Source organism: Brachyhypopomus gauderio, chromosome 2 (genome assembly GCF_052324685.1).
Source record: "Brachyhypopomus gauderio isolate BG-103 chromosome 2, BGAUD_0.2, whole genome shotgun sequence".
NCBI lineage: Eukaryota > Metazoa > Chordata > Actinopteri > Gymnotiformes > Hypopomidae > Brachyhypopomus > Brachyhypopomus gauderio.
Genome location: NC_135212.1, coordinates 48700722 through 48727348, shown reverse-complemented (window position 1 = coordinate 48727348; position 26627 = coordinate 48700722). Strand labels below are relative to the sequence as shown.

General features: G+C 43.2%; 1 protein-coding gene across 1 annotated transcript in view; it reads right to left on the bottom strand.

The window, feature by feature from the left end:
• Positions 1-578: 578 nt before the first annotated feature.
• The window catches only part of grin2ca (glutamate receptor, ionotropic, N-methyl D-aspartate 2Ca), a 46915-nt gene continuing 20866 nt past the window's right edge, over positions 579-26627 (bottom strand). Inside the window, exons 4-14 of the mRNA XM_076997241.1 lie at positions 24031-24629; positions 21227-21341; positions 13242-13453; positions 8718-8886; positions 8305-8458; positions 7926-8051; positions 7261-7490; positions 4608-4768; positions 4150-4337; positions 3695-3927; positions 579-2910 (exon numbers count right to left, since the gene is read on the bottom strand). Coding sequence (XP_076853356.1) covers positions 1255-2910; positions 3695-3927; positions 4150-4337; positions 4608-4768; positions 7261-7490; positions 7926-8051; positions 8305-8458; positions 8718-8886; positions 13242-13453; positions 21227-21341; positions 24031-24629 — 3843 coding nt within the window. The 3' untranslated portion in view covers positions 579-1254. The remainder of the gene's footprint in view (positions 2911-3694; positions 3928-4149; positions 4338-4607; positions 4769-7260; positions 7491-7925; positions 8052-8304; positions 8459-8717; positions 8887-13241; positions 13454-21226; positions 21342-24030; positions 24630-26627) is intronic.

The following is a 26627-nucleotide window of genomic DNA, read 5'->3' as shown; positions in this document are numbered from 1 at the left end:
GATAATAAACATAGAATTAAAGAAATTATCTAGTTGTTTATCAAATATGTTTTACATCAGTATATAGCGGCATCATATATAGCAGTATCCTTAATGCGGTGCATAACGTAAACAGTAATCACAGGCCAAGCTGGATGTCAAGTTTACGTCTACATGACGCTGAGACTGTAAAATGGTTCTACATTCTCTACGTTTGATCGCTAGCTGTTATCTCCCTCCTGCACTTGTCTTCTCCCTGTGATATTATATCTGCATTCATTCATTCCTCAGTGGGAACGATCGCCTGCTCCCCATCAGTCGTCCTGGCAGGCACATAAATGCCACGCACGTGTTTGAACGGGACGTGGTTCCTGGAGTTACCGCGCTAAGGCAGAGGGCTTCAGCCTCAGCCGTTTTAAGTTCAACAGTTGTTGACTTCCTGTTTTCGACAGTGTTAATTCTTCTGTTCAGTCTGCATCCTTTATATGTACATTTACATTCATGAGCATTTTGTCTTTTTTCTTTCTGTCTCCACTATTACAAATAAATTTGTTAAAGGTTTTTTTTTTAACCGAAATGACAGCACAGCCCATTTCAAAAGGCTATTAAAGCCCACAGTCCTTTATTAAACAGTGAAACAGTGATGGAAATACATATGGAGCTTGAATTTTGCCAGTCTTACCTCTGGAGCAAATAAAAAGCCTCAAACAGGCTGATCTCTCCAAATCCTGGACTTAGAAAATTTTGGAAGACGTTTTTGAGTGGCTGGTTTATTATAAAATTCTGTGGTGCTTTGCAATTCTTGAAAATTTCACAGAGCTCAATTGACGATAAATAAATGAGGAAAAAAAATAACTAAACAAAACACATGAACATTATTCCAAACCTTGTGTTCTAAAGCTGCCTTGCAACCTGCTCCATATGTTTGTGTGGAGAATTACTGTGATCATGACTGCATGTTTAAATGGCATTAAAAACCTGATTAAATAACAATTCATAAGTTAAATTTTAATATATTAAGAATACTTCAATATTGTATTTAATTTTTTTTTACCACTAAAAGTACGTATGTCCCAGCAGTAATCACCTAGTCATGTCCTCTCTCCCTTCCCTGCTGCCTTCAGTATTATTGCACTGAGAATATCGCTTCCAGTCGACCATCAGCACACCTTAGATTTTTGCAAGATTCAAAGGCTGTTTGGCAGTTCCAGGCATTTCTCCCTGTGTGTTCACTGGGAGACAAGTCTCTGGGCTTCAAGATGCCCAGAAAGGGTTTCAAACCTCCGACTCCAGGCTAGACACTCTGCCCCAGGGCTTTGGCACATAGGGACTGTTCGCCCTCCGTGCCAGCAAGACCTGCCTGCGCTCCCTATTCCCAGAGGAAGCTGGTAAAGTGTGCAGTGGCTGCAGGGGTGGCTCCTCGTGTGAGCGTCCAGCACCCTCGTAGCCTTCGAAAGCGGTGTTCTGGTACACGACGGGCCTGCTCCCTAAACGTGGTACCAGGGCAGGGTCGGCCGGGCAGTGACTGACACAGGGGAGGAGGTGGCACATGTCTTTGGGGTGATCGTAGAAGTGTGCGGGCCCTTGTGCCAGGGGACCCACGTATACCGGAAGGTCGGTGTACGAGTTCAGGTAGGTGGAGTAATGTCTGTGCACCACCGTGGAAGAGGACCGGCGCAGTGCCGCAGCGTTCTGCAGTATCGCCTCCCGGTACGAGGGAAGACGGGTCGACTGAGTGTACTTGAGTTTCTGGGGTCTGTACGGGTACGAGCTCATGTGTGCTGGGTCCAGATAGGCCGGCTCAACAGCCATGCTGTAGCACAGGTTGTTCCCAGCACTAGCATACATCTTTGAGGGCTTCGGATTGGCCACCACCACACGGGGGAACAGGTCGGGGGTGCCGACCCGACCGGAGGAAGATGCGGAGGTGGAAGGTTTCTCATCTAGATGCCGCAACCTGTCGCCAGCCCACGTGGCCCTGAGGAAAGAGGCACGGCGGTTCAGTTTCTCCTTCCCCAGTAGAGGAAGATCATCCGTCTCGGGCTCCAGATACGATTTCATGCAGGAGTTACAGCTGGCGCTGGGCCGCTGGTAGTGGCTCCCCAAGCAGTGTGTGGTGTGTGCATGGCTGTCCATGAGGTGACTAGCTCTAAGCTCGTGTCCCATGCAAGACACTGGTTCTTCAAATTCAGTCCTGCGCCGAGTTTCTGGTGATGGTGCCACGTAGCTCTGGGACCTCTTCTTGCGGCCCAGACCTTCAGTATACAGTTTGCGGTTCTCCTGAGGTTCTTGGTGCTCAACATAGATGTCAGGGACATGGAATGTGCGGTATGGGAGTAAGGGTGGTGATGTTTGATGACAGACCTGCCCGTCCATGTACAGCCTGCCAAAGGGGTGGGGCTTTGGAGCTGTGGGCGGTGGCGGTGGCGGGTCCCTCATAGCGATATGGGGACTGCTTAAGCTGGAAATAGGCAGCGTTCGTTCATATATATGATGGTGACTGGTCCTTGCAGGAAGGGTGTAACGCAGCGGGGTGGGCCTTGTGATGACCCGAGGTTTCTCAGGCAAGGGTTGAGTGGTGCAGTCTCCGTAATGCAAAGGGAAAGTGGGCGTGAGCGCCCTCTGGGAGTAGGGTGCGTGATTGTCCGTGAGAGTTGAGATGTAGGGCAAGCGGCCATGACTGCAGTCGGTGCTTATCAAGCGGGTTGGAAGGTTAGGTTTAGTAACTTCTGGACCTCGACGACTCCAGTTCTCAATGGTCTTGGTGGCGTTGTCCAAAGAGTTCTCCACTCTGGCAGAGGACACGATGTCCTTAGCTGTCTTGAGCATCTTCAGCATGTTGGCCTGGGTGTAATTGGTGGTGACGTCTGGGCTCTGCATGCTGCCGTTGTGGTCAGTATTCTCCACCCCATTGAAGCAGCTGTAGATGCCCTGCAGAGAAGTAACAGAAATGTAATGAAGCATCTGGGGAAATGTCACTACAAGGCTCTGGTGTGTAAAACTAGAAGTTGCTCTGTATAAAGTATGCATTAGCATTATTTCTATTTCATAGCTTCATATATTGGTTTTCTGTGCATTCAGCATTCCATCAGTTCATTAGACAAACAAAATATAATTTTACCTGAAGTGCAGAGAACAAATTATAGAAGTGCTTAGAATCCTTTATTGACATTTTCATTTTTGCTCCATTAACATGCATATAGCCGGTGCAAAGAAGCTGACCAAGCATTTGTTATATGAGTTTTCTCTTTTTTAATCTGGCTATCAGATTTTACTTTCAAATTTGATTTCACCTTGAAATACTATCTAAAATCACCACTGTAATTATGTCCAGATGCATCTTTTGTAATGAGGCTATTCGTATTAGTATTCCATTTACAAAATGAAACAACTGAAATTCTAAGATTCACTTAAAAAGTACAAGTACTACGTAAACAAATAATGATGACACATCTTCAAAAGGTACAGTATATTATAATGGAAAACAGCACACTCAATTTGAACCAGAACCTATTTTTGAACCAGTTATGATGATGTGACTGGATTTTCCTTGAAGTTAACAGAAGGGGTTTTCAAGGTCGGAGTGCTTCATGCTGTTGACGTCCGTGATCAACCACTTATTCTCAACTAGATCTAATGCTGAGAAATAGATTAGAACAGAAAATAAAACTCACACATTCATAGAAGTAAAAACCAAGGGGCAGAAAATATTCACCCTGCTGATGCCCAGTAAGAAGTCCAGGCGTTCAGACTTGCGAACCGAGTGCCGTAGTTTCCAGTAGAGCAGGTGTTCCCAGGCAAAGACCAGCAGGCTGAGACCCATGGCGACCAGCAGCATGTAGAAGACTCCGGCCATGTTGTCGATGTCGAGTTTGGAGCTCATCACCTCCTTTTTCTCGTTACGGCAGATCCCAGTCAGCCATACCGTCTGCAGCTTCTGAGTATCTCCTGAAACCCAAAATCAGCACACGCCTGGAAGAGACTACCTGAGTCAGCAGGTACCCCGCGAACATTTTAACTCCATGAATATATCCTCGGCTCATTCTGTTGCAGGGAAACAATGACAAATGTATCATCTGAAGTCACTTGTGTTGACACAGACCATGTTGCTCAGTATCTGTGGAAGTTCAATGCAAGCCTTTTAAAGGGGTTTAGGCAATGTGAAGTTACCATCAGCAAGGAACTGAAGGAGAGCCAAGTCAATGGGGCGTTTCCAACGGGACTCCTTCTGTAAGGCAATGCCATAACCAGTAGTGGCAAACACCTTCCCGCTGCCGATGGTCACCAGCTTGCAGCCCTCGTCTTTGCCAGCCATGTAGTTCAGCACAGCTGCGTCGTAGATGAAGGCATCCAGCTTGCTGTTCATAGGAAAGATTGGAATTGTATATTTAGAAGTTACTGTTGATCCACAAGAGGTCTGCAATGTCACTAGCAGCATGAAAAAGTATGTTGTAGTACTGTAGAAGTTGCATATACACAGTAACAGGCAGGCAGACATCACATTCGTACATATAAAAAGTCTATGCGCAATTAAAAGGCTAATGCAGTTCATCATTGCAACAAAGAATACCTTTAAGCTCAAATGGGTTTTAACTGTAAGCGATGTCAAACTGACAGAGAAGACGTACCCTGTTTTCAGGCTGTTAAGAGCATCCTCCACTCCCTTCTGGTTATACTTGACCATGTGTGAGTGCATCTCCGGATAATTGCTCCTTATATTCCTCTCAGTGCTGCCATTCGGGACGGTCCCGAACCGGAATGGGGGGTACTGCTCCTGCGGCTTCTGGAACTGTCAGAACAAGATGAACACGCTGGAGGACACTGGTTTGGTTGAGAAGGCAAACAGACTTTAAGCCCCACAACAGTCCTAGTGAGAAAGTAATACTTTTGGAGCTGGTCTCTTCAGTCTAAAAATAGGATTTTTAATATTTCGAATCACGCTTTGTATTTGCTCTCTCGTCCATGGATTGTCAGGGTTTCATATCTCCAGGTTTTACATGTAAACTTCACGTCTAAATCCAGCCAGTCGTGAGAATTTAGCTGGCCTCATTCCTCTGGGGCCAGAGAAAAGGAAAGAGAGTAGGGACATCATATTTCCCTTCTCACTGTCCAACAAGAGCTGCTTCGTCAGTTAGCTGGTCAGCTAAGGTGACATGCTCAGTTATTTCCGTCCTTGTTCATTTCATCATTCAGATCTCTGAGTAGGCTGCACAATGAAGAGTAATTAAGTGCTACCATGCTAAGGTTCTGAGACATTTCAGCAGGCTATTAGCTTCTCCTCCCTTTGACTCCATTCAGAAATGGGTTTCATCTCATTTCTTCTCATTTGCCTTTATGTGATTTCGCCCATGTTCATTACAACACTGCATTAATGTAACATCAAATGAATGAATACTGCCAGAATGGCACCCCTTAACTTGAAGTATGAGGAACTGCGAGGTAAAGCAGGTGAGAGCAGGCTGGTGGCAGGGAGGTGACGCTCGGAGTAAAGGGCAACGGGAGCACCCTGACCAAGCAGAGGTGCACAACAGCAGCAGAAACAAGTACGGGGCACTTGTGCCGTGTCCCGTACGACACTCAGGAGTTGTTGGGTCTTGCTACCTTAGTCATCGAACATGGCTGAGCAGCACTGAGGATTAGTGTTTGCTGAACCAAGCTCCCGATGATGTGTGAAAGAGTGAGAGGAGCAGTGGAAAGTCATTATAAGAACCCGACGGAGGAAGATGAGAGCACGTCTCCACACTGGCAGAGTTGCTTTTAAAGCAACGCCATGCAAATGTTTCCTCCAGGGCGTTGTTGCTGCCTTCCTGGTTTGAATGCATAATAATGTACTCACAACGTGCCTGCTCTGGAATATTAATGATTAGACTTGTAACAAATACAAATTGTTCTTTTGAAAACATACACAAATGATCATATTTAAGTAGACATGTAATACTTGGAACACTACACAGGTCACTACGATGATGGTGAAATATCAAAGTTCACATATTGAACAAGGTCAGGTAGCTAAATGTTAATTCCATCAAATGTTTGTCTGATCACATTGTACCTTCGCCCAGACCTGAATACAACCCAGAGCACCTTGAGTCAATCACGTCATCAAGTTATTAGAGATAACTTTGGCTTTGTTGTGCTTTGTACTGTTTAGAATGAAAGTCCAGTTCATTTAGCTGCCTCTTTGAACCACAAGGCATGAAACATTGATACTGTTTTTAGTATTCTAGGTTCACAGGGATCCAAATAACATTCTAATATTTAATACCAAATATCAGTAAAATTGATCTGGTGTGCTCTATGAGAATTTATGGATTTCATTCATGGTTAGATTAGGAGTGTTTTTATTTAAAATTATTTTACTGAAAAGTAAGATCCTTGGGGGCACTTCCAAGGATGTGTGTGCTCCTTTGGATGTAAGCCATTGCACATTTAATAACTCTAATAACTCTCCCCTTTTGGGCAAATATTTCACTGAAGATAAAAAGACACTTCTCTCTCTCTCTCTCTGGTTAAAGGGAATCCAATTCAATAGAGAATGCAGAGGGAACGTGTAATGAGTTTGCAGGAATCATAATGAGGGATAGACAGGTTGGTCTTTTCCTTTGAAAAGTCTTTAATCCCGAAGTGCCAAGAGCCAAGAGTGTAGAAATCAGTGTCAGACCTGACGGATTAAGTCAGGATTTATTTTGTTGCCGTTTCTAGAGGTTTCTATAAATCATGGCTCTGCTCAAACGACATAAATTTGATATGTATTTACACATATATGTATATTTATATATTATATGTACTTTGCAAATGTCAGGCCATTATTTGATCGGTTATTTTAGCAATTGTGTACTGACCATATAGAATTATTCAGTCACTTCAGTAGAATTTTACCAAATAATACAGGAAATGTGTATGCTGTGTTAAAAAAACAGAAAAAAATCTGTATAAGAAACTTCTCTAGGCCACAGTTGCTTGTATTTAGTGTGACCTCTCCTTACACTTGAGCAATAGCAGGAAAGCCAAAATCTACAGAAGAAGCCTGGTGTAACATGCCAGAAGATTACTTCAGAAAACTTTAGGAAAGTCTACGCAGAAGAGTTCAAGATGTGCTTAGTGCCAAGCGAGGTCACACTAAACATTGACTTTTACATGTAGAAGGCAATTTAATATGAAATTGTGTTGTGAAAATTGTGAGGTTTTGGGTTTTTTTTTTAAGTATAGACTTAGTCTGGAAGTGGTGTTCCTAAAATACATTTAATGGAAAGAAAATGCCACCAGCCTCAATGCTCTTACCTTTTTGTCGCTTAGCCCAGAAACAGTGTCTATGTATTGCTCCTGGATCATGAATGCTGCCAGGTTGGCTGTATAGCTGGCCAGGAAGATGACGGCGAAGAAGGCCCACACCAGTACCATGATCTTACTGGTGGTGCCTTTGGGGTTCTCAATGGGAACTGAATTATTGAAGACAATCCCCCACAGCAGCCACACTGACTTCCCGATGGTGAAGGTCGGCCCTCCTGGATCTTAAGTGAAGTTAAATGAAGTGTGTTACTTCTCAGTGTATAGGGTAGCAGTGGTACATGAACCATTCTATGGTTTGTTATTAGGTGTCATGAGCATTTTTGCTGTTTATTCTTACTACTTGGTTAACTGCAAAATTTTAATTTGGTATCAGACTGATTGTTACTGTTCTTTTTAGCATTTTCAGACAAAACGTTCCATTACAGAAGCACCAAAATGTTTTTTCTGTCTCAGACCCATAATAATTAATAAGAGGAAAATAGGCTAAATCCACAGTAGCTAACTGCACAAGAGAATTACTGTATATTTTCAGCCAGACCACAGCCACATGTTTTGTCGGGCCAGTCATTACAGAGTGATGCAGCTATTTTAGGGTGAGACTATCTTTGATATCTGTCCCCATTTCTGGATTGTTATTAGCCGTAGCGAGAGCTCACCTTTGGCTGTCTCCAGGCTACGGTTGTACCCTACGGGACTGAAGTACTCGAACACAAACACGGTCACTGCCACCACAGTCAGACACATCACGAACATCATCACCCACACGGCAGGACTGTAGGGCTCTGTCACAGGAAACGAGAAGAATCAATATCTCGTGAACTCACACAGCTTAGACCACATTATGATATTAGGAGCTCGGCCTGGTTTTCCAGTCACAAATGCAGACCGACTAGTCTTGAACTGAAGCTGTGCGACCGTGTGCAAGCTTAATTTATATCTGGAGCATCATAGCATTGCATCAGGAGTGAGAAAACTTTGTTGTTACCACCAGTCAGCAAGGAGCCATGTCACATCTGAGGAATAAATGCCTCTTACCTAGGAAGGCTGAAGGAGAGACTGTTCCGTTACTCCTGGCCACCATCACGCTGATTCCTGTCTCCACGAAGGGCACAGAGAAGTCGATGATCTCAGAGCGCTCCTCATTTATAGTCAGTGAACCAATGGCCATATCTGCTCTCTTATAGACCACCTTTAAAAAAAAAAAGATTATGAATTAGTAATCTGCATAATAGAATCTACTCTGTGCTATAGAACCTGACCATAAATCTTTTTAAATAATTTAAATAATATTTAAATAAATTTTCTGCTTACATACCTTTTCATCTGAGTAGTAATCTTTTCATAAGATTAGGAACCTATTATTCTACATAAACCTGATACTCTAGGCTAAGTACACCAAAAATACACTGAAACATTAGCAGAGCTGCACAATATAAATGCTGTCTCACCTCTCCAATCATGCCGTTCCAAATACCCCGGACTAGCTTGCCATGTTTCCCGTTGGTGACCAGGTAGAGGTCGTAGGAAAACTTGATGTTTCGAGAGAGTTTCTTCAGAATGTCAATGCAGAAACCTTTACAGCAAAGTTTGGTGTAGGGCTCTGTGTCTCCAACGATCCTGGAGATGTATGTAAAAAAAAAAGAACAATCATTGCCTACAGTTTGAAGTATAGGACTTGTATAGCATGTCACCTACTTCAGATCCTCTGAGACCTGAGAAATGGAAAGGTTATTTGTCATCAGCTGAGTTCTTCCAGTATAATAAATGGCATTACACATATGGTTAGATAATTCTTCATGGTTCAGGTCTTTCGTAATTTAGACTTGAACGAAGCCAAAAAATAAATCAGTATATAAAGCCCTCCAGGACCTCATTTAATTCCTTGTGCTCAGCTATCGCTCTTGTTGTAGGATGGCAAAATGGCTTCTTGTCTCTCCTAAGTCACTGGTTCAAGCTCTGCCTAAAACAATAATTTAGGCTTTATGCCTTTTGTTCGGTGCGTTTCAAGTGGGTCAGCCAAGGGTCCTGTCATCGTTATTCACTCCTGATCCCCATAAATTTCCACATGCTGGTTTCCTAATTTGTCATTTGTTGCTTGTTGCTGCTTCTGAGAAATGAAAATAAGAGGCCACTTTTTGTAAGCGTGTTTAATAGGAGAGAAGTCTTTGAGCGCTGGTTCATTAATGACGCACTGTTTACTAGGCATCCCTCATGTTCTGTTCATTAGGAATCTCCCATGCATAGCTGATGGGTGTTATAAATCAAATGCACATTCGTCTATGAAGACGAGATAATGAGAGGCCCAGTAAATCTAGTGTGCTGGCCTGGTGGTGTTGGTGAAGACCTTCAGTGCATTCCTACAGAGGAATGGAGAATTGCACCATGTTGTTCTGTGACACTGCACCTTTGGCTTTGCCTTTCTCCCTCACTATCCGAGAACACACACACACACACACACACACTCCAGTTCCAGAAACCCAGCCAGCAGAGTAGAGGAGGGGAAAGGGAAAGGTTAGGCGAGCGGAAGCAGGCAGAGCTGAGGGTGATAGTGGGAGAGGGTGTGTGGACGTGTGACGTGGGCTGTGGGCGGGCGAGTAGCGGCCGTCGCCGCAGGTCCTCCTCTTATGTCACGGCTACAACAGATGGAAGGACAGCCGGGCCCGGCCAAAACACATACGACGCAAGTGAATCACTAGCAAACAGGCAGGAGAGCGACTCTGGATTACTGCACCGGCTAATGGAGGCCTGCCTGGGGAGGAGCTACTGCGGATACTGTACAAGCTCTCACCCTCCACAACCCTCACACAGGTGTGTACCCCTCACACAGGTGTGTACCCCTCACGCAGGTGTGTACCCCTCACACAGGTGTGTACCCCTCACGCAGGTGTGTACCCCTCACGCAGGTGTGTACCCCTCACGCAGGTGTGTACCTCTCACGCAGGTGTGTACCCCTCACGCAGGTGTGTACCTCTCACGCAGGTGTGTACCCCTCACGCAGGTGTGTACCTCTCACGCAGGTGTGTACCCCTCACAGGTGTGTACCCCTCACAGGTGTGTACCCCACACTGGTGTGTAACCTCACAGGTGTGTACCCCTCACACAGGTGGGTACCCCTCACACAGGTGAGTACTCCTCACACAGGTGTGTACCCCTCACAGGTGTGTACCCCTCACAGGTGTGTACCCCCCACACAGGTGTGCCTCAGTAGTGTGACACCTTTGCTGTCCCACTGCCATGTCCCACCCCTATGTCCTCTTGGTTTGCTTTCTACATTTCTGCTTGAATATGTCACCTCTATGATAGCAAAATACCCAATAACAAACCCTAATCGTCTCAAGGAAGAAACACATGTATACAGACATGCTCCATGCAGTTGACCTTAACTAAAGAAAAGCAGTCAGATAGGCATGGCAGGACAGACAGCATGCATTTCAGGCTTACCAGTTCACAATAATAACAGGCATTCCACACTGGCAGATCTGAATGGAAGGAACTTTAGCTAGCACACCCATTCTTTGGTGTCTGGCTTGATTGGTTTGGCCTTGCCTGCAGGAATGGCGAGCCTGACCCTCACTCTCCAGGTCCCAGTGGAGAGGGTGTGCCCCGAGGCCACAGGTTAATTGGGTATCATAGATTTTAGCAGCAGGGTCCATAGTGGCCACCAGACAATCAAAAGAATGCGAGAGTTTGTGTGTGTGTGTGTGTGTCTAGCTGTGAGCTAAGTAAGGAAGGAAGTGAAGAAGTAGATGTGGCAAAAAGGACAGACTACGAGTAGAGTGCTCTAATGACACCGTATAACCTCCCTCAGACCTCTGGTCTGATGAACTGTCCCCATGGGGCGGCTTTAATTGGTTGTACTAAACATACGAATGCATATACACGACCGAGTCCACACGAACAGCGCAAAACAAACAAACTGCTGGGTACAAATGAGCGTGCCCTCCGACGCCACCACAGACGCCCTGCTCCCCTGTTGCACCACCTGGCAGAGTTTAGTACTGACAATTAACTGCTTCCAAAGGCACCCTAACGGCCGTGTGCTTTTTTTGCGGAGACTTGATTTCATGCCCTGTCATCATACAGCTGTAGGGGACCATAGATGAAGTAGATTTGGTTTTGCCGAGTCACTGGGCAAAAAATTCTTGAGAGATCCACTCTTGAGTAATAGGGGTAATTGAGTCGGGGTGTTCTTCGTGTGTGAGGCTTTTTGTGATCGGGTGCAGGCGGACTGTGAGTATTTGTTTTTTTTTTTGTTTTTTTATGCATTCTCTGAAGTCTCTGGCTCCACTTCAGTCAGCTCAGCTAATGACTGGCTCGCTCTCCCTGGGTAGCAATGGTCGACTGGAGCTACAGTGTTATCTATCACTGCAAGACCAAATTCCTGTCAAATTCCCTTCTTTGAGTTACGCTGGTTCCTCCTTGCTGTGTTCCTCTGCCGGGCAGCCTGGTCAAGAGCAGCCGTAGGCTGAGGGAGAGCCTCATGGAGATGAATGCAGAGCCTGTGCTCATGTCTCAGGGCTCCAGAGGGAGACTTAAAGTTATAATTAATGCACTAGGTTGGATCCCTCCCACATGAAGTCATAAATAGCAGCTGGGATTAGAGAAAATTACTCTCTGTGCACCAAACCCTGGAAGAAAATGTAAAAGCTGTATCAGGCTTTAATAATGCAACATTAATGTTTCAGAAATCAGTGAACCCTTTTTGTTTAAACATGATAGTTTCTGAAGTGACTTGAATCTGATATTTTTTTGCCTTACACTATATTCACATTACAAGTCACAGTGTTCAGTTGTGACATTTTGCTCGGATTGGATTTGCCTGTCTTGATAGTTCACATCCCTAATCCCACATGCGCACACTGATATGTGTATGCACAAGACACCTGCGTCACCAGACACAAACATTTTCCATAAAGACCACGAAATGGATGTACTAGTAGCTCATGTGTGCTAGTACAGCATCGAACTGTTTGCCGTCCTCCAGAGTAAAATGTGTAAACGAGCTATAAGTTTGCGCATTTTTAGTACTGTGTCATCTCACAAAATGATGTTTTCCTGTTGTTGACACAAGTGATTATGAAGAAAAACACATCAGTGTGCACATGTGTGCTATTTCAGAGGATATGGATGTATAACAGGCAGACACAAGTCATTTGCAGTTAAGAACGTTACCTGTCAGGATTGGACTCTGAGCAAAAAGAAAAATCTGAATTGCACAACATGGCTTATAATATGAACATAGCCAGTGCTGTCAATGCATGTGCATGTAAGAGTTTTCAACAACGAAATACATAAAAAATTTTTATGCATTCATTCTGAATTAAGATACTGTTCTGCTATGTATACTTTTCCTGTGATCTTTGCTGTTAGTGCTTGACTAGTTTTCTAGGTCAGTGAACTTAACCAGTCAGGAGATGTAACACTAGTCACATGACTCCCATACACCTTGTACAGGATTCACTTGGTGAGGAGCTGAGAATGTCTTCACTCTACTGAAGCATCCATGGATCATCTCCACATCTCCAACTCTTATTGTGAAGTGCTGTGTGAACCGAGGTTCCAAGTGTGTGGTCTGCTGATTGTGAATACTTCAGCAGGTTGCCATCCACTCTGTTATACTCTTCCCTCTGTTCCTTGTTGGTCTCACCACTAATGGCCACTGCAGCTCACTCGGAGATAAACCCTCCCGCTGGTGCCATGCTGAGGGACATGCCCACTGTTGCTGTCACTGAGATGTCTCAGCTTTTTATGTTCTGAAGAGCTAATTGCTTCAGTACGGGATTATGAACAATGTGCTGTGTTGAATAATCAACTCGTCAAATGGCTGAAATACCCATTTCCCCCTTTGCTTAGTTTAAACACTATTCCTTATGACCTCATTAGTGATTAATATCTTGATGTATATTGAGTGTTTAATATTTACCTTTACCAAAAGCAAGACTTAAACCATACGCACGCCCATGGCTACTTACACCTCAGTCTTGTTTGACTGGCGTCTGCAGGGCACAGTGTTGCTCAGGCAGGTGCCAGTGATGGGGTCCACGGCCTCGACTATCACAAAAGGCCTCTCCTCGAGTGTGGCCACTGTCAGGTGACGGTTGTCAGACACCGGCTCCAGGTAGGTCCCGTACCGCGGCCAGACTGGGTACCGCATCTGTAATATTCCCGACTCATAACTGCCCACCTGGACAACACAAAGGACAGAAGAGTTTTATGTGAGAGGCCATGCAAAAGGCGAGCTGGTTATCAGGTCAGTGAATGTTTATTTTCTCAGTGGCATCATGGTAAATTGCACACTGCTTCTCCTTTGGCCCTGTTTGCTTTTTAACCTTATCCAAGTAAAATGCCTCAACTCATCTCGTGTAAAGGCTTTAGGACCAGATCTATATTCTAGTCATCTCAAAAGACATAAAAGGCTTCTTGGAAAGTACACAAAACCATTACACTTTCTATATATTTATTGTCATGTTTATCCGCATTAATATTTTATTGTATTAGTGTGTCTATTTATGTGTTATGTGATGGTTTAAGTGTAAATAAACATTTTTATAAACAATAAACAATTTTATTATACAGTTCAGCTTAAAATATATTGGGGCAGCCAAAGACTTTGCCCTCTATGTTTGCATTTTAATTTTCTCAATGTGCAACTTATCCTTCCCAATTGGTGGAGACCCATCAACAGGAGCACCCAAGGACTGCCTTGCATGAGTGGGTTTTATTGCTCCAGAGCCCCCCCCCCCCCCCGATTTGCCTCCCCACCCCAATGGAGCTGCAGACCTTGGATGAGAGCCATGATGATGCCCGAGCTTGTCAGCTGCCGGGGAGACCGCAGCCCCTCCATCTGCACTGCTCCCTCACCCCCCAGAACCTCCCAGCAACAGTGGAGAAGCTCATATTGGCTGGGACATGGTGTCCCTTTCCCTGGGAGCCAGCCCTCAGATACAGTGCAAAATAAACTCCTCCTCCTCCTCTCTCATCTACTTCCCTCATTACCCCTTCCGTCATCCAGACCTTACCCCAAAGAAGTGTCATGGTCCTGTTTTACCTCCGAAAAACACACAAGCACCACTGCAAAGACGGTTAGTCTCTCAACGCCGCCATTTTTCCACCCTGTGTTAAGGGTGCATGTTTGTCAGATCATTGCTGTGTGTCTCTTTGTTTTAGTGCCTTAGAAGAACTGAAGTCCTGACCTACTGTGTTAGTTTTAAGAACAGATTCATAAATGACAGCACAGATATATGTTTCATGGGCAAAATGTGAACAGCACCATACAAAACCATCCAGGTTCCAGTTAAAGCTAAAACCAATTCATGCCAACAGGAAACACCACAGAGAAATGCTACCACTGTTCAAGTCCTAAAGAGAGAGCACAGAAGGGCTAAACGCACATGGTGTAAATCAAACTTCGGGCTCACAAAGAAATCTTAAAAGATAAGCTGCATGTTTACAATACAACAATATGCAAAACTAGACAAACCTTTTTCTCCAGCATTATCAACAGTAACATTAACAAAGCAAAATGATCTTCGCTATGGTTGACAAACTAACAAACTCAGAAACACAAATGGGCCCTGAATTGGAATCACCTAAATGATGTAATGGGTTTGCATCCTATTTTATCTCTAGAATCCAGTATCAGATAAGCCATTATTACATCAATATCCACCAATGAGCCCGTGACCCCTCCTGCTCAAACCACCACAAAAACTTATCATGATTCAACTATTCCAGTGTAATGCTGTCACCACTCAATTCAGTGAGTTATCAACTACGTGCAGCCTCGAAAAAAGAGAAAAGACAGGCGCAAAAAAGAAGGAAGCAATTACGCCAGTAATTGAAAATGGAGAATTTAATGAATAAAGTGCACCAACACTAACCCATTACATTATCTAAATGAAAGATACCATAACCAGCAGTCGACTGGTACAAAGACACGACATATATAAACAGACAAATGACCATCAGGTGTTGGGTTCCCTAATGGGCCACACCCACCTGAAGGACGAACACAACGAAAACAACAGGATAACATGGAATACTTCCGCAGCTGACGGGGGTGTCCGGCAGGGCCTCCATAGCGTGACAAAACAGCTTATTGACCAGCTTCTTAAAGAATATGTTTCACTCAACATCAACCAACACACTTTAAATAATACACACCACTAATATCAGACTCACTAAAAACTGCTGTCTCTTAAAAAAGAAAGGTCTGGAAGCATCTCTGTTAAGTAACTATAGAACCATTTCAAATCTACCATTCAATGGGAAAACCATTGATAAAATCATCTTCAAGCACTTAGTGCCTTTCTATACTTAAATCACTGTCCAGCCAAATTTCAATCAGGATTTCAGCCTCTTCATAGTTCCAAGCTTTAATTCTGAAAATTAATGACATTCATTTAAATACAGACTCTAGGAAGGTATCAGTTTTATTACTGCTTGATCTCAGTGCTGTTTTTGATACCATAGATCATAACATAGACAGACTTGAGAAGTGGGTTGGACTGTCAGGTTCTAAAATAGTTCAGTTCATTCCCGTTAGGCAAGAATTACTTTAAATAGCAAATCGAGAGTAATGTTTCTGAAAGAGTGTCAGTGACCTGTGTTGTCCATCAAGCTAGAGTTCTTGGGCCACTCTTATTTAATCACATATATTTAGACCAGCTGCTTTTTTGGACTTGAAAACCCTAAAAGAACTATCTTGTGACCTTGGCATGTTCAAAGACTGTGATCTCAGTTTTAGCCGTCACATCAAATCAGTTTCTAAATCAGCATTTTACCACTTTTAAAACAACAAGATCCGAAGTTTCCTGACAAAACCAGGCTGAGAGAAACTCGTCAAAGCTTTTATCTCTAGGTTGATTACTGTAATGGCCTCCTAGTGGGACTCCCTAAAAAGACAAACACCTTCAGTTCATTCAGCTACCAGAGTTCTCACTAAGAGCAGAAGAGATGAACACATCATCCCCATTCAAATGTCCTTACAGAGGTTACCTGTATATTACTGAGCTTACTTAAGGTATTATTACTGGTCTATAAATCACTTAATGGTGTGGGTTTAGCATATCTATGTGACATGATGCAGTGTTATGAGTCAGGCAGAACTCTAGAAGATCACTAGGAACTACTCACTTAGTCCTGGCCAAGGTAAAGACTAAGCAAGGAGATGCAGCATTTAACTATTATGCTGGTTTAAATGGAATACTAGAAGAGTCCTGACACTCTGAAAAGTGTCTTTATATGGTCAGGTTTTCCACTCTGTCTCTACATTGTCCCCTCAGACCCTGCAGCCCTTTTAAAACTCCACACTGCAATTTCACTTATTTACTTTATTTTTAGGTTTTATTTCAATACTTTGTTTTAACGCAGTTTATACATGTTATCAATCATATTTATTTAAATTGAACTTTTATATCTTTTTCTAATTTTTCATTTAAATTCTATTGCTTTAAATAATGTTTGGCAAAAACCTTTCCAAGGTGATAGATTTCAGGAAGTAATAATCTTTATTATTCTTCAATGTCTATGCAAATCACTCTGAATTGCCACTGTGTGTGAGAACTGTGCAAAACAAATAAATTTGCCTTGCCTGGCCACTTGCATGCTTGATAAAAGGACTTTCATCCACAATCAGTTTATCATTATTTAGAATACCATGGATAAATGATTTGCAGCTGAACATAAGGTAGCAGTTGTTAACTATAAGGTTCGCAACAGCCTCAGTACCTACAAGGTATAATTTGTCAAAATTATACCCCCCTTCTCGAATGTTTTCCTACACGCATCATGCTATACATCAAAGAAGATCTATCTCATTATCTCCAGCTGTTTCAATTAGTCAGTGAGGACTTTTCGGCGTATTCAGGGTACTGAAAAGGCTTTATAGTTTATCGTGTTTTCTTAGCAGTGACATAGCAGATTAATTAAAATGATTAATGTTTTATTTTCAATACATTGCTTATCATAATAGTTAAACGACTGAAATATAGTGCTCTGCTATCTGCTTCTTTGCTTTCAAAAATAATGATGTGAAGTACTCATCAAATTTCAACATTGTTAAAGTACAAAACGTTGATATTGTAACACTGGTAGAACCTAACAAATGTCTGAATAAATATGAACAATAAGAAAACATCCAAGTAAAAAAAAATAACAATAATGGGGGAAATGGGTAACAGTTCTGGCCTTGTGTTAGATGATCATTTAGTAGTTAATGGAACTGTCTTTTAGTATAATTGCAATCATTAGATTTTCTCATGCTTGGTCAAGGACATAATACTATACACCAGCCTGGCATCATGATTTCATCACCAGGTTTCCACTGTCCATGGAAAACAAGCAATAAAAGCCCAGTGGACAAAACTAATTAAATAGAAGCTAATCTTCTGATCAAACATTAACTATGTAGTCCTGCTGTCCCAAGAAAAAATGTGTAGCTATTGAGGTAATTTGGTGATAAAATGTCATTCTTTGCATATTATATACTCCATGGCACAGATAACAACAAATGCACTATTACATTTAATTTTCCCCCAACTAACACAGTAAACATTTGAGGATCCAGACCATGTGGGACTAGTCCTGCTTCTGACATAAAAAGGTTCCACCATCACACTATTCTTCCTTTATGGATGTATCTGTTTGTTTAGCTCCTAGCAGCTGTGGGCCTTGTCTGATGACTCATGAGCAAAAATCTCATCCAAGCCCAGATCTGCACCATGTAGAACATTGTCCATAACTCTACATGGTGGTGTTAAGTTCCTGAGGTCATGTGCTGGGCAACCAGTACTACCCCTTACAAGAATTCTGAGCAGCACACAGCACTGTCATGCAATAGAGTGCCACTGCCATGGCTTACATTATAATGGCTAATCTTTATTTATAGTCTGTGTCTTGTCTCTCAACAGGTTTTGGCTTTGGGGCTCATTTTTGTAAATGAACAGACGAACAGGACCCTGGATAGCTCCTTCAGAGAGGCCTGGTGCCTTTCCTTGACTCAAGTTGCGAAAATGGATTTCTCAAAGGTTGAAGACACAATTTTCTCCCAAAGGCATGTTGGAGAAAAAGCTAAATTGACTTTGTCGCCTTCAAAGTGTATATCAAAAGACCGTTATTGAACAAATCTTTTGGTTCTGCAGTGTTTTTTCCCTCTAGAAAATAAACCCTCTGTCCATTTGGCAGTAATTCTATGAGGGGCTGGCGTGAGAGAAGCGGTTCAAGGTGTGTGCCGCTTTTCAGCTTTAAATCACAGCGGAGGACCCGAGCTCTCTTCCTCACTCCCATTCTCCACGTGAACTCTCGTTGGGCTCCCTGACGCTGTCTGTTTAATATTCTCCCCCACACGCATGCGGATACTTTGTCGTCTTGTCGGAAAGAGGTGTCACCGGGAGCCGACTCTGACACAGTTATGAAGAACAAGTCATCGTCAGCTGTCAGCCAGACTGCTTGTGAGAAGAGTTATCTGGTGATTTACCTGCATAATAAATGACGTCTGCGGTGCAAGGAGTGTGCGGAGGGAAGGCGTCGTTCCGCAGGCCAGCACGGAGATAGATGAGAGCGACTGAGACATAGAGGGCTGTATGTCTCTCAAGTAAGCTAGAGACAACGAGTCCAGGGACAGGGCTCTGCCTCGGGGGATTCGCCATGGAATAAAACTGTGAAAGTCATGTATCTAGCACATAGATCTCCTGCCTCAGCTTCTCCCAAAATGCCATTTTTCCAGACACCACTGCTTTACATGCCACCCAAATGACTTCCCAGTGGAGAAGCTAAAGTCATCCCAGGAATGCTAGCCTTCTCCATACGACTCCTCTGTTTGTACTAAATGTAGACGATGCAAATGAAATGAACAAGCATTGATCGACGTGAATAAGAACTCATCTGGTAAAGTAGTAAACAGTGGAATAAATCTAAGTGGATTTGCAAAATAGAGAGGTTTTGTACAAGAATCTACTTGGAAGAGTCCATTAAGAATGGATTTCATGTTTATTATCGATGATGAAGATTGTGACTTGACTTGTTTGTGACTTGCATTGTAGCCTGGAGGAAGTTTATGGGTGCCGGGGTGATAGCAAACAGCTTACGGGTCACTTGAGACAGGCAAATAATGTGGATTAGATACTACATTGATGACTTTGATTGAATTGATTTTGGCATTGCTTTTGACAATGCCAGTATGAGAGAAATGGGTGAATAGCGTTTGAATATTCTTACTGCTTGCATATGCACATTGGGTATGTGCTTATAAAGAAAAAGTCATTTTATGCAGACAGTTTTACCAGTATGCAAATGATGACAAAATCAATTTGAAGCTCTATTCATCTACTGTGTAATAGACACTGTAAAATAATGTCCCATTATGATATATGCCATAAAAGTCTTAAGGAATCTGATGGACAAGTGTGCATTGTGCCAAGCAAGGTCCATAAAGACATGGATGGCAGAGTCTGGTGTGGATGAATTTGACTGGCCTGCACAGAGTCCTGACCTCAACCCGATAAAACACCTTTGGGATATATTAGAGCGGAGACTGAGAGCCAGGCCTTCTCGTCCAACATCAGTATGTGACCTCACAAATGCGCTTCTGAAAGAATGGTCAAAAATCCCCTTAAACACTCTCCTAAACCTTGTGGACAGCCTTCCCAGAAGAGCTGAAACTGTTCTAGCTGTAAAGGGTGAACCAACACCATACTGAACCCTATAGATTAGGAATGGGATGTCACTTAAGCAAATATGTGAGTCAAGGAAGGTGAGCAAATAACACTTTTGCCAATATAGTGTGTAAAAAAAAAAAAAAAAAACTGACCGTAACTATATGTATGTATATGTATATATATAGTTTTACTTCTTTTTGTAATCATTCAAAATAATTTGTGTTTATTGTGTCTCAGCTGTTGACAGGCAGCCTGCAGTGATCTCACAGAGTTCTCACAGACAAGTAACCAGTAGCGTCTTTTCATCTCAGGTGTGTAGCCTTCTTGACATTGGCCAGACAGCAGTGACTTGGGTAACATTTTAGGAAATTTATAGGTTCTTTTTATATGTGTGTGAGAGGTAATTTAACATGAAGTCAGTAATGCTGAAAGTGAATATTGGAACAGATTGTGCAAGGCTCCCCCAGCCAAAATGGCCCTGAAAGTTTATTGATACTGCCAGAATAGTACATTCACATCACTCATGCAAACAACCCAGTCATAAACAACCTGGTTTTTCTGGTAGCTAGTGATTGTGTCTCAAATAAAATGTTTAGTAGATACAACATGCATCTAGTAGCTACACCTGTGTAGCCTCAAAATGTTATTAAAAGCATGCCAAATGGTGGTACTGTGTGGGTATGTGTTTGAAACATGGACTGGTGTATATGTTAAGTTTCACCCTATGAATGGCACCCGTCTCATTTGGGGCTTTGTTCTGTTTTCACGGGTGTCCATGCCCTCCTTCACAACCCCTCGTGAATCTGCCCTCCCTACCCATAATCCCCAGCTCCCTCTCAGACACACGATGAGTCCAGGAGGCGGCACCGCCTCTGCCAAACCAGCCAATCACGCAAGAGGAACCCTTGAGTAGAATACGACACATCTGAAGTATACAGTAACCAGCCCAAGGAATACTTCAATAACTACGTGATGCTTACATATGGCTCAGGGCTGTTTTAGGGAGCCAAGACCCAAATCTCACCCATCATCGCATGGACCAGGACATCCCCACTTCAGTGTGGAGGTATGTGCCATTATAAATTAGTTACACATATGCATACTGAGGAGATATATTTTTATATAGTTATTGTGTTCATATAATCCGTTCTCAACAGTACCCTGACTGTATATCACATACGACCTTGTATATCACAAATGTTTGTGCTGTGTATGTATATGTATTTACATATATGACCATTTACATTTATATGTGTGTGTATGTGCATGTGAAGAAATGCATCAGCCATCTGGAGGCGTACCTTGTCCCATTCCCTGTCTCGGTCCAGTGTGATGATAATCATGGCTGGGTTGACGAGGTATCCGTCAGTGTTGAAGGAGAAGTCTGTGTGCTCCCACGTCACATTCCGCATGTGTCTGTGGAGGAGATGACAGTGTGGAAGGATGCTGTGGTCTGCAAACCCCATGAATGACATACCCACAACCTTATTAATATAGCTGGAAGACAGATGAGCGATGAGGTATCCATTGGAAGAACATGCTTATGTTACTTATGGCCTCTCAGCTGGATTGTAAAAATGAACATCATGACACAATAATATCTGAATGGTAAGCTGGCGGATATGAGACAGTCTGTGTCCTTGTGGCTTTTCACCTCTGATCTCACACTGTTCCACTCACCCAAGCCACTGTCTGTTCTGATAGCTGCTGAGTGGAGAACGTAAAGTTAGATGCGTAAAGTTCAGAACCGGTTCTCAGACACTTCCAGCCAATAGCCAATAGTATTCCATATAGTGGTAATCGCAGCCAATAGCGTTCCATCTGGTGGCCAACACAACATTCCATCTAGTGCGGCCTGGCCCGTCACTCACGCATCTCACCTGAAGATCTGACGATCTCTGTGGAAAGTCCACACCACGCCCTTGCTCTGCACTTTACCCGCTAGACTCTACAGCTCACTGTGCTGCACACACCACACAACTTTCATCCCTCTCACTTCCATCCTGGGTATTGTAGGGTCATCCTGAACACACCACACCTTGCATTTCTCGTACCTCTACTGACACACAGCACTGACTCAAGATGTGCACCTCCACATCTCGCATATTTGAACATAGTATAATTATTATAATATAATTATTATAATATAATTATTCTAAATATAATCAACATAATTCTATTATGGAAATGTGAATATTTCACAGCTTATATATTTATAGCTTGCACTTTTGGAAACAAGCAGTGACATAGGGTGTATGTTAATGTGGTTATTTTCTGTAGTTAAAGTGTATATGTTGTTTATATATATTTTGCAGGAACCTCAACTTCACACCAGTGCAAAAGTGAAGTGACAGAAGTGATTCGATATGATTTGTACAAAGCAGTGTTGCAGGACCCCTGGGTAATCTCATTAACATGTAAAATTACTCAATCCCAAAATCATTAATCGCATTAATTAATAGCAGTGGAGCCCTTTGCCAGTGGGTGAAAGTGAAAGTGATTGAGTAACATCTTTATATGTTTAAAGCATAGAAAATCTTTGGTATTATGTAACTTCTCCAGACTCTCATCTTTCAGTGCCAGTTTATGCCTCCTGAGGATTATAAACATGAAATTGTAAAAAAAAATTAAAATCAAATTATAATAGTCTAATAATTACAGATAAGCCTAATCTTGTGTGATACAAGAGGCAGTCATTTCATTACAATTAATCTAAACAGTTTTTATATATCTATAACCAAGAGAGGAAAGCTGAGCCATTAAAAATGCAAGAAGACAGCAGGCAGGTGATTGTGAGTGGTCCATTCTGCTAGCCACAGACACTCACAACATGAGGTAACTGCATGTGAATGTGATTTACATAAATCAGTATGTACTACAAAATGTATAACTCCACTCTGCTGGACTCTCTGATTACAACTAAATCACCTCTCACTAAGAGATATGTCGAGGGTTTTGCAGAGAGAGGTTTCATATGGGAGCTTATTATGGGATGATGGGAATAATAATTTAAGAAAACATGAAGTTTTAAGATGTTAAGAGTAGAATGTGGCTTGAACCTCTGGAGCTGCTGTGGGACAGACATTTTCTCAATGGAGTTTAGTTACTTCTTGTTTGAGGCTCTGGAGCCTATGTGAGCACAATTTCTTTGCTCTCATTAGCACGTTAAATTAGCGCTACCTGAGGTCATTACACATCCACCATCAAATACGCTCCAGTTGCCATCAGCTCCTGGTACACAAACATGGCACACGTCCTCATCATAATCTATTATGTTTCTATAAGGGAAATTTTAATTTCCGTCCTTCCTCCCATCAGTATCTAAAAACAACGGGCTAAAACGGCTTTATTGATGCTCCAGGGGTAACCCTTGCTATTGCGGTGATTCTTGATTGTTTTCATTCAAGCAGTGCATCAGTATTACACAATTAAACATAAGTTCAGTTTGCCTTTCTGACTAGTTAATCTGTGTGGAAGGTAAGGGACCTGAGTCTATGGAAACATACAGTGCCAACATCTTTGATGGAGTGGTGTAAAACCATTTTGTTCTAGCTGTAATAAATAAACCACCATTTAAAGAAACTAAAAAGAAAAAGATCTTATATGAAGAATAATTTGAGCCCTTGTATTCCACCACATTACACACTCGCTCACACACACACACACACATACACACCGCAGAATAATATGGTTTTCAGTGACATTGACTTGCCAAATTCAGTATATCTTTTCACCTCTGACTTGACACTCAGCTTCAGTCTGGCTGATTAAAATCTTTAGGACCAAACAGGATTTGCTTTGTGTTCACTGCCACAGATGGCACCAGATTGCACTTTCAGGCTGCGTTGGCATGACAGGGCAGAACTCTCTGCCTCCCATCCATGTGCCTAAAGCCGGGTGAGATGCACACAGTATGGTGGCTCTCGGAGCAGAGGGTACGCTACAACTTTTGGCAGCCTCTATCAGAAACCAGCCAGTGCTCTTTTTTTGTCTTTCCATTATAGTTCAGAGAGAGTACAGCAGTCTGAACCTCTTTTGCGCATTCTATCTCTGTGTATGAAGCTCTGCGTGGCCCCTCACCTCCACCCACCTCCCCGACACTCACCTGAAGAGTGTGTCGTTGATGTCTGGCCGCAGCGGACTCTGGCAGTCGGCGTGCCCGTCGGGAATGAACCCCCTGTTCTTGCGGAAGCTCTCCACCCCCTTCACCACGATGGCCACACCGTCCCTCACCCTGTTCCTCAGGCTCATCTTCCAACGGTCCGTGATGATGCTTATAAGCCCGACGGGGAAGCTGTCGGGTGGTGGGACGTTGGGGTTCCCCACAGCCAGGCTGGGGATGATCCAAATGTAACCAGGGCCGAGCAGACCCACTTCCTTGGCCATGGTGAAGAGGTACTGGGCCTCGTCGTGCGAGCAGTACACCAGCAGGACCTGGGCGTCAATCTGCTGCAGCAGTCGGCGTGCACGCAGGTTGTTCAAGCTGTCGGCTGACATGTCAAAGGTCAGGACGTCTTGCAGCTCCCACAGGAAGTAGGACGTGTCCGTGAAAGAACGGATGTAGTCCACAAAGGCCTCGTAGCCAGGGTACTGGCTGGTGATGACCACAAAACTGTCCCAATTGTACTCTTCCATCACCTTGAACATACCATTGATCTGCTGCTCAATTGACGAACCCAGCTGCAGGAACGTGGAGCCATCACCCTGAAGAGGACACAGAGTGTGACTTGAATGAGAACCACATTCTCCCACTGCTTCACAATGGACAAAGAAACGCAACCAGTGTCATGGTAAATGCCATCAGTCTCAGGTAGGCCAAGCACCTACGTCTCTAATCACTCTCTCATGCTAGATCTTTATATGATCTTGGTTGGTGTTAGATAAATGTATAGTCTCATGCTGAACCCTCAGTGCGTTGTACTGAATTTGAACAAATTCTCTGCCTGGGCTAGTCCTGTTAGTTATTGTTGGCTTTCAAATGCACAGAAACATTAAAAACTTGGGGAAATTAGGTAATTTTATATGGATGAAAGGTCTTCCCAGGCTAAAAGTTAACCTTAACAATCTTCCCAAGGAAAAGGTTAATCTTAATAATCTAGTGTCTTTATACGTTTGCTGAAAAATTATTAGATTTGGATTATTTGACATCTGGCCCTTCAAAGAAGAACTTATATTTCCCATATGATCAAAATGTTTGACCTCTGATGACTTCTAACCAGCGTATGAAGTATATCCAGTGTTGGGTTGGAAGAGGGGATGTGGAGGACTTGAGGACTTCAAGTCCTGTGTTTGATTAGTGGTTTCAGACTGGCCATCAAGTATGTACCATGTAAGTACCATGTTTGCAATTTTCAGAAGCAGAGTTTCACACAATACTGTTGTCACGTTCCTGTGTCCTTCAGAGACGCTCCTGGAGCATTCTGAAAGTAGGGTAAGTCTGCTCATATAACTGGGAATGAGAGATGTTCTGGTTTATTCCACCCGGTCTGCATTGACCCCTTTCAATGCTCTAAAAATCACAAAGCTCTCTCACTGATTGATCTTTAGCCTAAATATGTAACACTTAAAGGGCAAATTAGAGAAGTGAGGAAGTGAGACCAAATACATGTAGCTGTAAGTGTTATGTTAACCTCAACACTAACCTTAACTTAAACTTAAACTTAAAATAATGTTTCTGAGTGTTCTGTAAGCTGAAGCTGTAGAAGACTTTGCCTGCTGACCTGTCGCTCTGTGGCTCACTGCTCTTCAGAAAGAGCTTTTGAGGAGGGCACAGCCATGCTAGCTGCCTGACGCAGAGCCTAAGCCAGCCGGCCCAGGGTGGAGAAACCCCTCCTGGACTTGGCCAGTGCTCAGAACTGACAGAGAATGCTAAAAGAAATCTTTCTCCTTCTGGCAGTGGAAGAGACGCCGGTGCACGGTGGTCAGGGAGAATAAAGAAACGGACGTTTTTTATACTGTGTCAAACCTGAGTTGAAACCTATGTAAATGTGTGTCTTTAAATTCATGTCTGTTTGTCCATCTGTCTGTGTTCACCTCTCTGTTGCACTTTCTCCCATCCTACTTGTTTCCGTAGATTCCTGGATGTGTGTGTGTGTGTGTGCATGTGCATGTGTGTACGTGCATGTGTGTACTTCTGTGTGAATACAAGTGTACCATCACATATGTGTTGCCTATGACTCCCAGACGGAGGGGCTTGTTGTACACGATGCCCGTCCACAAGTTCACCACTACAGCATGGAGCTTTAGCAACACAGGACAATTCTGAGGTCCTGCAGTAAACGGCATGCGCCTGTCTAGTATATGGTTGATGTTTATGGTGTAGCCTAATAAATGTCATCCAGCAACACCCGTCAGTCACATTTTATCCCCTTATCGTAAACAAGTCATGTGTAGGCATGACGTTGGTGAGATATATAATATTAGTCTTAATGTCAGACTGAGTCACGCGGAGAAAGTCGGTGTTGCCATTTCGTCTGAGGCTTTCATAAGACGAGGGTGTGCGTTTAAGGAAATATGAATGATCAATTTTTGCTGGTGATGAATTTGAGTATACAGACTGTAGAGAGCTACATGTTTTTTTTTCTTAGCAATTTGCTGTGTAAACCGTGGCACCGGTGACATGGTTGGTTATTTCGCTGTGGTGTATTTTTGGCTGTAAAGCTGTAGTGTACTAAACATTTTGTTACCGTCCTCTGCAACTCT